The sequence below is a fragment of the Oncorhynchus mykiss genome, chromosome 6 (genome assembly GCF_057628025.1).
Source record: "Oncorhynchus mykiss isolate SJ-2025 chromosome 6, ASM5762802v1, whole genome shotgun sequence".
Taxonomy (NCBI): Eukaryota; Metazoa; Chordata; class Actinopteri; order Salmoniformes; family Salmonidae; genus Oncorhynchus; species Oncorhynchus mykiss.
Genome location: NC_143027.1, coordinates 83,446,240 through 83,458,093, shown reverse-complemented (window position 1 = coordinate 83,458,093; position 11,854 = coordinate 83,446,240). Strand labels below are relative to the sequence as shown.

General features: G+C 42.2%; 1 protein-coding gene across 1 annotated transcript in view; it reads right to left on the bottom strand.

The window, feature by feature from the left end:
• Positions 1-583: 583 nt before the first annotated feature.
• The window catches only part of LOC149983131 (transmembrane channel-like protein 3), a 32,257-nt gene continuing 20,986 nt past the window's right edge, over positions 584-11,854 (bottom strand). The window contains exons 6-10 of the mRNA XM_090239463.1: positions 10,346-10,488; positions 9,448-9,595; positions 8,539-8,582; positions 1,051-1,198; positions 584-610 (exon numbers count right to left, since the gene is read on the bottom strand). Of these exons, the coding sequence (XP_090095589.1) occupies positions 584-610; positions 1,051-1,198; positions 8,539-8,582; positions 9,448-9,595; positions 10,346-10,488 (510 nt within the window). The remainder of the gene's footprint in view (positions 611-1,050; positions 1,199-8,538; positions 8,583-9,447; positions 9,596-10,345; positions 10,489-11,854) is intronic.

Here is an 11,854-nt window from a genome sequence, read left to right as displayed (position 1 = left end):
TGCTGTCAGCGTCAGACCTGGCCAGCTGGAAGCGGAGGGAGGTCCTGGGATGGTACATCTCCAGCTGAGCCACCAGCTCAAAGGCAGACGGGGCAATCATGGTGATGAGGGACACCACCACACTCACCTGGGACAGGAAACAGGATATGACATCAGACACTGAGTATGTTATAAAATAGACACCTTCATATATGCCTGATGACATCATAAGGAGTCATTGTATCAGGACCTTCTCTTCTCTTTTTCACTAATATATGGAGGCATCGGAGGAGCAAGCAGTTAGGAGCTAGAGGCTATCCAACTCAGAATTCCAAATCGGAAACTCTGGCATCTTTCTAGAGCTTTGACTTTCTGACCTAAAGATCACTGATGTCATGATTTGACCTGTTTTTTTTTCTCCAGAGTTCCCAGTTGTCTTGAAAACAATATCAGTCCAGGCAGTGACATCAGGGTAGTGGAAACAGTTATCTTATCAAAGCCCTACAGACATCCATTATCCTGAACTGAATTAAATGATCAGCTGTCATGCACAGATTGTGATACATGTGGCTGGTGATAGCAGTCTCCCTATTGGTCTCCAGTTTCACATTAACGCCTTTATTACAGCATCCTGAGAGGAAATGATGCGAGAGAAACACAAGGCACGATGTAATTGAAGTCCTGTCACATATGTCTTTGTCATCAGGGAAATCAAGTGCCCAAAATGAGATACAGTAGCCATAATCCATCAACCAAGTCAAACACAATCTTGTCAGGTTTCCCGGACTCAGAGTAAGCCCACTTACAAAACATTAAGAACACCTGCTCTTTCCATGACATAGACTGACCTGGTGAATACAGGTTAAAGCTATGATCCCTTACTGATGTCACTTGTAAAATAACATCCAGCCAACTGTGGGAAGTATTGGAGTCAACATGGGCCAGCATCCCTGTGGAACACTTTCAACATCTTGTGGAGTCCATGCCCCGATGAACTGAGGCTGTACCTTAAAGGGGACACAGGGGGGTTCCTAATGTTTGGTATACTCAGTGTATACTGTAGCTAGCTACCTCATTCTTCTCCCATAGTGTTAGCTCTGGCTTCTCCAGCTCTAGTTTCTGGGAGCGGTCCACCACAAAGTAGATTATATAAATGCTGCCAGCCAGAGAGAGAAGGACCAGGATGTTGGCTAGGATACGCAGACTGATCAGGACTGCTCTGGAAGACAGAGAGAGAAACAGTAGTTCAATAAATCAAATGTATTTACAGTGCCTTCAGAAAGTATTCATATCTCTTGACTTATTCCACATTTGGTTGTGTTACAGCCTGAATTCAAAATGGATTGAATAAAAACATTCTCTCACCCATCTACACACAATACTCCATCTCCATCTCCATCCCATCAGTTTTCCCCGTGTCTGCATTATTATCGTAATGTTGTTTTGTTCCCCCCATCCCGACGCTGTTCCTGTTTTGTTTGATGTCCATTTTCCATTAAATGTTCACTTCCTGTACTTGCTTCTCGTCTCCAGCGTCGGTCCTTACATAGACAACTATTTTCAGGTCTTGCCATAGATTTTCAAGTAGATTTAAGTCAAAACTGTAACTCAGACACTCAGGAACATTCACAGTCTTCTTGGTAAGCAACTACAGTGTATGTTGGAAAGCAGTCTGAACCAGTTTTTCCTGTAGGATTTTGCCTGTGCTTTGCCTGTGCTTAGCTCCGTTTCTTTTTGACCCTGTAAAATTTCACAGTCCTTAACGATTAAAAGCATACCCATAACCAGGCAACAACACATCTTCCACGCTGATCTTTAACACTAGGGCCCCTCAGGGGTGTGTACTTAGACCCCTCCTGTATTCCCTGTTCACCCACGACTGCGTGGCCAAACACAACTCCAACACCATCATTAAGTTAGCTGACGACACAACAGTGGTAGGCCTGATCACCGACAACGATGAGACAGCCTATAGGGAGGAGGTCAGAGAACTGGCAGTATGGTGCCAGGACAACAACCTCTCCCTCAATGTGAGCAAGACAAAGGAGCTGATCGTGGACTATAGGAAAAGGCGGGCCGAACAGGCCCCCATTAACATCAACGGGGCTGTAGTGGAGAGGGTCGAGAGTTTTAAGTTCCTTGGTGTCCACATCACCAACAAACTATCATGGTCCAAACATACCAAGACAGTCGTGAAGAGGGCAAGACAAAACCTTTTTCCCCTCTGGAGACTGAAAATATTTGGCATGGGTCCCCAGATCCTCAAAAGGTTCTACAGCTGCACCATCGAGAGCATCCTGATCGGTTGCATCACCGCCTGGTATGGCAACTGCTCGGCAGCTAGAACCTGTAAGGCATTACAGAGGGTAGTGCGAACGGCCCAGTACATCACCGGGGCCAAGCTTCCTGCCATCCAGGACCTATATAATAGGCGGTGTCAGAGGAAACCCATAAAATTGTCAGAGACTCCAGTCACCCAAGTTATATGTTTTCTCGGCTACCGCACAGCAAGCGTTACCTGAGCGCCTAGTCTAGGACCAAAAGGCTCCTCAACAGCTTCTACCCCCAAGCCATTAGACTGCTGAACTTTGCATAAGAATCGCCACTGGACAATTTACATTGACCCCCCCCCCTTTTGCACACTGCTGCTACTCGCTGTTTGTTTGTTACCTATGCATAGTCACTTCGCCCCCACCTACATGTACAGATAACCTTAACTAGCCTGTACCCCCGCACACTGACTCGGTACCAGTGCCCCCTGTATACAGCCTCCACACTGACTCGGTACCAGTGCCCCCTGTATATAGCCTCCACACTGACTCGGTACCAGTGCCCCCTGTATATAGCCTCGTTATTGTTATTCTTATTGTGTTACTTTTTATTTTATCCTACTTGGTATATATTTTCTTCTTCTTGAACTGCACTGTTGGTTAAGGGCTTGTAAGTAAGCATTTCACGGTAAAGTCTACACTTGTTGTATTCGGAGCATGTGGCAAATAAATCTTGATTTGATTTGATAACATGATGCGGCCACCACTGTTCTTGAAAATATGGAAAGTGGTACTCAGTAATGTGTTGTATTGGATTTGCCCCAAACATAACACTTTGTATTCAGGACAAAAAGTTAAATGCTTTGCCATTTTTATTATTAGTACTTTAATGCCGTGGGATGGATGTTTTGGAACATGTTTATTCTGTACAGGCTTCCTTCTTTTCACTATGTCAATTAGGCTAGTATTGTGGAGTAACTACAATGTTGTTGATCTATCCTCAGTTTTCTCCGATCACAGCCATTAAACTCTGTAACTGTTTTAAAGTCACCATTGGCTTCATGATGAAATCCCTGAGCTGGAAACCTTCCTCTCTGGCAACTGAGTTAGGAAAGATGCCTGTATCTTTATAGTGACTGGGTGTATTGATACACCATCCACAGTGTAATTGTAACGGCGTTCTTCGTTTGTTGAGAGAGAGGACCGAAATGCAGCGTGGTGATTACTCATGTTCTTTAATCAATAATTGACGATACATGAAATAACTAAACGAATACGAAAACAACAAACGGAACGTGAAACCTAATACAGCCTATCTGGTGAACACTACACAAAGACAGGAACAATCACCCACAAACACACAGTGAAACCCAGGCTACCTAAATATGGTTCCCAATCAGAGACAATGACGAACACCTGCCTCTGATTGAGAACCATATCAGGCCGAACATAGAACTAGACCAAAACATAGAAAAACAAACATAGACTACCCACCCAACTCACGCCCTGACCATACTAAATAAATACAAAAACAACGGAAATAGAGGTCAGAACGTGACAGTAATGAATAACTTCACCATGCTCAAAGGGTTGTCACGCCCTGACCGTAGAGATCCTTATAATTCTCTATTTGGTTAGGTCAGGGTGTGACTAGGGTGGGCAATCTATGTTTTTTATTTCTTTGTTGGCCGGTTATGGTTCTCAATCGGAGGCAGCTGTCTATTGTTGTCTCTGATTGGGGATCATACTTAGGCAGCCTTTTTCCACCTGTAGTTTGTGGGATCTTGTTCTTGGGACTGTGCTGTTTAACACTACTGGACGTCACGTTTTGTTTTTGTATTATAATTTTTTTTCTGTGTTCATTTAATGAATTAAAATGTACTCCTACCACGCTGCACCTTGGTCCGATCCTTCCATCAACGAACGTAACAGGGATATTCAATGTCTGCTTTTTCTTTTTACCCATCTTCTTTGTAAGGCATTGGAAAACCTCCCTGGTCTTTGTGGTTGAATCTGTGTTTGTAATTCACTGCTTGACTGAGGGACCTTACAGATAATTGTATGTGTGGGGTACAGAGATGAGGGACCTTACAGATAATTGTATGTGTGGGGTACAGAGATGAGGGACCTTACAGATAATTGTATGTGTGGGGTACAGAGATGAGGGACCTTACAGATAATTGTATGTGTGGGGTACAGAGATGAGGGACCTTACAGATAATTGTATGTGGGGGTACAGAGATGAGGGACCTTACAGATAATTGTATGTGGGGTACAGAGATGAGGGACCTTACAGATAATTGTATGTGTGGGGTACAGAGATGAGGGACCTTACAGATAATTGTATGTGTGGGGTACAGAGATGAGGGACCTTACAGATAATTGTATGTGTGGGGTACAGAGATGAGGGACCTTACAGATAATTGTATGTGTGGGGTACAGAGATGAGGGACCTTACAGATAATTGTATGTGTGGGGTACAGAGATGAGGGACCTTACAGATAATTGTATGTGGGGGTACAGAGATGAGGGACCTTACAGATAATTGTATGTGGGGTACAGAGATGAGGGACCTTACAGATAATTGTATGTGTGGGGTACAGAGATGAGGGACCTTACAGATAATTGTATGTGTGGGGTACAGAGATGAGGGACCTTACAGATAATTGTATGTGTGGGGTACAGAGATGAGGGACCTTACAGATAATTGTATGTGTGGGGGTACAGAGATGAGGGACCTTACAGATAATTGTATGTGTGGGGTACAGAGATGAGGGACCTTACAGATAATTGTATGTGTGGGGTACAGAGATGAGGGACCTTACAGATAATTGTATGTGTGGGGTACAGAGATGAGGGACCTTACAGATAATTGTATGTGTGGGGTACAGAGATGAGGGACCTTACAGATAATTGTATGTGTGGGGTACAGAGATGAGGGACCTTACAGATAATTGTATGTGGGGGTACAGAGATGAGGGACCTTACAGATAATTGTATGTGGGGTACAGAGATGAGGGACCTTACAGATAATTGTATGTGTGGGGTACAGAGATGAGGGACCTTACAGATAATTGTATGTGTGGGGTACAGAGATGAGGGACCTTACAGATAATTGTATGTGGGGTACAGAGATGAGGGACCTTACAGATAATTATATGTGGGGGTACAGAGATGAGGGACCTTACAGATAATTGTATGTGGGGTACAGAGATGAGGGACCTTACAGATAATTGTATGTGGGGTACAGAGATGAGGGACCTTACAGATAATTGTATGTGTGGGGTACAGAGATGAGGGACCTTACAGATAATTATATGTGGGGTACAGAGATGAGGGACCTTACAGATAATTATATGTGGGGGTACAGAGATGAGGGACCTTACAGATAATTGTATGTGGGGTACAGAGATGAGGGACTTTACAGATAATTATATGTGGGGGTACAGAGATGAGGGACCTTACAGATAATTGTATGTGGGGTACAGAGATGAGGGACCTTACAGATAATTGTATGTGGGGTACAGAGATGAGGGACCTTACAGATAATTGTATGTGTGGGGTACAGAGATGAGGGACCTTACAGATAATTGTATGTGGGGTACAGAGATGAGGGACCTTACAGATAATTGTATGTGTGGGGTACAGAGATGAGGGACCTTACAGATAATTGTATGTGTGGGGTACAGAGATGAGGGACCTTACAGATAATTGTATGTGTGGGGTACAGAGATGAGGGACCTTACAGATAATTGTATGTGTGGGGTACAGAGATGAGGGACCTTACAGATAATTGTATGTGTGGGGTACAGAGATGAGGGACCTTACAGATCATTGTATGTGTGGGGTACAGAGATGAGGGACCTTACAGATCATTGTATGTGTGGGGTACAGAGATGAGGGACCTTACAGATAATTGTATGTGTGGGGTACAGAGATGAGGGACCTTACAGATAATTGTATGTGTGGGGTACAGAGATGAGGGACCTTACAGATAATTATATGTGTGGGGTACAGAGATGAGGGACCTTACAGATCATTGTATGTGTGGGGTACAGAGATGAGGGACCTTACAGATAATTGTATGTGTGGGGTACAGAGATGAGGGACCTTACAGATAATTATATGTGTGGGGTACAGAGATGAGGGACCTTACAGATAATTGTATGTGTGGGGTACAGAGATGAGGGACCTTACAGATAATTATATGTGTGGGGTACAGAGATGAGGGACCTTACAGATCATTGTATGTGTGGGGTACAGAGATGAGGGACCTTACAGATAATTGTATGTGTGGGGTACAGAGATGAGGGACCTTACAGATAATTATATGTGTGGGGTACAGAGATGAGGTCGTCATTCAAAAATCTTGTTAAACACTATTATCGCACAAAGAGTGAGTCCATAGAACTTATTATGTGACTTGTTTACTATGTTTACTCCTGAACTTATTTAGGCTTGTTAAGAACTTATTTAGGCTTGCTATAACAAAGGGGTTGAATACTTATTGACTCAAGACATGTCCACTTTTTATTTTTTATTCACTTGTGGGGTATTGTGTGTTGGCCAGTGGCAAAAGAAAACCTCAATTGAGTCCATTTTAAAATCAGGCTATAACAGAAAAAAGTCAAGTGGTGACATTGTGTGGTGACTCCCTTTTACTGTTGTCACAAAGTGCTCTACAGTAAACCTGCTTAGACCCAGGACCAACCAATATCTGAAGAACAGTGGCAAGGAAACAACTCTTTAGAAGGAAGAAACCTAAAGAGGAACCAGATTCAGAAGGGAGGTCTTTCTTCCCCTGGCTGCCTGTATTGTACACTCTCAGTGTTCTCTGGCTGTCCCCATAGGATAACCCTTTTTGATTCCAGGTGAAAATCCCTCTGTGGAAAGGGTTCCACATGGATCACAAAAGGGTTCTACCTGAAACCAAAATTAGTGTACATTGGACATTCCACAGCCTTCATCAGATCACCACCTAAACCACACACAAGTGGCAACATGTTAACATTACTATAATTCAAATCTCCCCAAACCAATCAGTAGAACTTTAGGTTGAAATCTCCCATTGAAACTACCATTTAGATACAGTACAGTGCATGCATCCACCTAGCATTAGCCCCAGTTAGAATAGACATTAACTCAAATGGACTGAAAGAAGTGGCAACATAGTGTGGTTGAGAGGGCCGCGGGCGGTGTGAACGAACGTTCCCTGAGGTATTAATCCCTCTTTAATGTCTACTCAGGTCTGATGATGCTCTGGCAGGGGTGATTTAGAGCCAGTCATCTCTGACAGTAAAAGGCTGTTAGGATGAGTTATGCCACCAGGAAGTGTCGGCCTGTGTGTGGGGTAGCAATGGACTGGGAGCGAGACAGTAAATCAGTCCTTTCTGAGACCAGTGGAGAACGCAGGTAGAAGAGGCTCAAAAGCAACCAGGTGATAGCAAAACATAGACTTTTATACAGTGTTTCCCTTATATGCAAAATTATGGCTGCCACTGGTAAAAATGTAGATGTGTAGATGTATGTGCCAGGAAGAGTCCCTCCCCACAGGAAGACCCTCCCTTCTTGCAGGAAGACACCAGAAAGAACCCCCGCCCCCCACTAGACCACATTCACACACCCCTACCCTCATTTGTACATCCATGACTCCAGTCGGCTAGACCCCTAAATCAAAGAGCATCATCAATGAATGTGGTACAGTCCTGGATTCTACCAATCAGAATAACACAAGATGGGCCTCCCGAGTGGCACAGTGGTCTAAGGCATGTTATCACAGTACTAGCTGTGGCACTAGAGATTCTGGGTTCGAGTCCAGGCTCTGTTGCAGCCGGCCGCGACCGGGAGAGACATGGGGGGGGCACAATTGTTCCAGTGTCGTCCGGGTTAGGGGAGAGTTTGGCCGGCAGGGATGTCCTTGTCCCATTGCATGCTGACACGGTCGCAAGATGTACGTGTTTTCTCCAACACATTGGTGCGGCTGGCTTCCAGGTTAAGTGGGCATTGAGTCAAGAAGCAGTGCGGCTTGGTTAGGTTGTGTTTCGGAGGACGCACGGCTCTCGAACTTCGCCTCTCCGAGTCCGTAAGGGAGTTGCAGCGATGACAAAGGACTGTATCTACCAATTGGAAACCACGAAATTGGGGATAAAAAATGAATGACACAACATACTGCAAAGGATAAAGCCACTGACACGTAAAAGCCACGGGTCCATTAACGGGTCCAAACAATATCAATGTGTGATGCTAACTTAGCCACCCTCTCCAAGGACAAGAGAATAAACATACTTACAGACTAGTGTCCTTCTTTTTCTCCTGCTCCTCAACAATGGCCTCCTAGAGAAAGGAGCAAGGAATTAGCATTGATTAATGTCATCCATCTTGTGTAACTACATATTTGCTGCAATCTTGTCCATCTATCTGTAGAAAAATAAAATGTAAATCTCAATGAGACAAAACTTTGAAAAATAAAGGTTAAATAAGGATAAAGAAAGAAAAAAACTATGTATTGTATCAAGCATCAAATGATTTCAACTGAGCTTATTGAAACAGAGGAATCTACTTTTACATTTTGCTGACTGTACAGGGAAACTCAACAAGCAGGTTAAAGGTCTCTCTTGTTTAGACGTAGAATCCAGATTATAGATCAGCCCTCAGGAAAATCAGCAGTAATTCATTGGTACATTGACTTCTACTCTACAGAGTGCTGTGTGTGAATTAAAGAAGTTGGGATCGTTGGAAATCAAATCCGAGGAGTGGAGTGGTGTAGTGTTTCTCAATGGCTCAGTGCAGATGAAGGAGAGGAGACTAGGAAAGGAAAACAGTTAGGATGATTGAGTGTGCATCACAAATGTGTTGCATGGCTTCCTCTTTCCATCTCCTCCATTTGTGATAATTTGAATCCACAGGATAAGTGAAAGCAGGAGATGAGTAGAGGAGGGCCATTTAGACTATTGAAGGTGACATTTTCGTAGTGCAAAAATAATTGTGCAAAGTGCAAAAATGACTATACAACTAATTTTATTCTGGCAGCGTGATTACACTTTAAACTTTACTTCAACAATGTACATCATAAAGAGGCAACTATTGATGTATTTCTCAGTTTACATGTACCGCCGTAGAATTATTTTCTAATTAAATCACTGCAAGATGAGGTTTACAGAAATGTGGCCCTGAGTCTTGCACCATGTGTCTCTCTCACCCTGATGTTGTTGACGATAGCGGCTCCCTTGCTCTCTGCAGCCTCAGGGTTCCCTATGAGGTAGTCCCAGGCACAGAACACTCTCCAGCAGAAGGTGAAGTTCTCATCAGAGGCGCTGGCTAGGCTCAGACGGGAGTTCTTAGCCATCCTGAGGGAAAATGTTAATAAATAACACAAAAATGGCATCGATTAGCGACAGGTCATTGTATTCCTAATAAGAGGTTAAACTGGCGATGGAACAGGATTCAAACACCTTTATAGGTAATACAGAAACAGTTGAAATATAATCACTACAGTAGTGGTTACAATGTGATAGCCACGGTACCAAAACAGAGGAGAGGTTTAACCATATAATCACTACAGTAGTGGTTACAATGTGATAGCCACAGTACCAAAACAGAGGAGTGGTCTGACCATATACTCACTACAGTAGTGGTTACAATGTGATAGCCACGGTACCAAAACAGAGGAGAGGTTTAACCATATAATCACTACAGTAGTGGTTACAATGTGATAGCCACAGTACCAAAACAGAGGAGTGGTCTGACCATATACTCACTACAGTAGTGGTTACAATGTGATAGCCACAGTACCAAAACAGAGGAGTGGTCTGACCATATACTCACTACAGTAGTGGTTACAATGTGATAGCCACGGTACCAAAACAGAGGAGAGGTTTGACCTCGTACTTCAATGCTCTTAGTTGTTGCAAAAATGTACTGACTATGCTTTTTACTTTGTGTATCTACGTCATATCACTGAGTCCACCTTAAAAAATATAATATTTGACATTAGTAGTAGCTAGTAGCAAGCCACATCAATGGTCACCTTTGGTAATACATTCGTATCAATATCACTCCACATAAATTAGCTTTATTAAAGAGACTCCTGTGATTACTTTCTTAACAGAATGATGAAACTGTAGGCAAAAACAGCCATCCCAACCAGAAAATAGGCCAGGGGGAGGCGATAGCCGGCACTGCCGAGCTTCCTCACCGGGCCATAGTACCCATAGAACAACACCGAGTACTGGAGGTAGCCCTGTGGATGAAAACATCACAAAGACAAGAATTGTGAATAAACTGGGAGCCAAAACAAGTTGTGACTTGGGTCTTTAAAACACGGTAAAACTTAAAGCATGCAACAAACAAATCCAAAACACTGTTGGGGCACTATTGAGACACTTTCAAGACACTATTGAAACACTATTGAGACACTTTTGAGATGGTATCGAGGCGCTATTGAGACGGTATTGAGGCACTATTGAGACACTTTTGAGATGGTATCGAGGCGCTATTGAGACGGTATTGAGGCGCTATTGAGACACTATTGAACCACTTTAAAAACACTATTGAAACACTATTGAGGCGCTATTGAAGTGCTATTGAGACACTTTTAACACATTACTGAGGGACTACTGAGGGACTGTTGAGCCACTACTGAGGCACTACAAATCCTGATCCAATTCACACATTGTAAGGATTATTATGTGGTTATTATGTGGTATTATGTGGTATTATGTGTTATTACGAGGATATTATGTGTTATTACGTGGTATTATGCCGTTATTATGTGTTATTATGTGGTTGTTGTGTGGTTATTATGTGTTATTATGTGGTACTATGCGGTATTATGTGTTATTATGCGATTATTATGTGGTTTTTACGTGTTATTTTGTGTTATTATGTCGTTATTATGTGGTTATTATGTGGTATTATGTGTTATTATGAGGATAGTATGTGTTATTATGTGGTATTGTGCCGTTATTATGTGTTATTATGTGGTTATTGTGTGTTATTATGTGTTATTATGCAGTTATTATGTGTTACTATGTGGTTATTATGTGGTTATTATGTCTTATTATGTGGTACTATGCGGTATTATGTGTTATTATGCGATTATTATGTGGTTTTTACGTGGTATTTTGTGTTATTATGTGGTTATTATGTGTTATTATGTGTTATTTTGTGTTATTATGTGGTTATTATGTGGTTATTATGTATTATTATGCGGTTGTTGTGTGGTTATTATGTGTTATTATGTGGTACTATGCGGTATTATGTGTTATTATGCGATTATTATGTGGTTTTTACGTGTTATTTTGTGTTATTATGTCGTTATTATGTGGTTATTATGTGGTATTATGTGGTATTATGTGTTATTATGAGGATAGTATGTGTTATTATGTGGTATTGTGCCGTTATTATGTGTTATTATGTGGTTATTGTGTGTTATTATGTGTTATTATGCAGTTATTATGTGTTATTATGTGGTTATTATGTGGTTATTATGTCTTATTATGTGGTACTATGCGGTATTATGTGTTATTATGCGATTATTATGTGGTTTTTACGTGTTATTTTGTGTTATTATGTGGTTATTATGTGTTATTATGTGTTATTTTGTG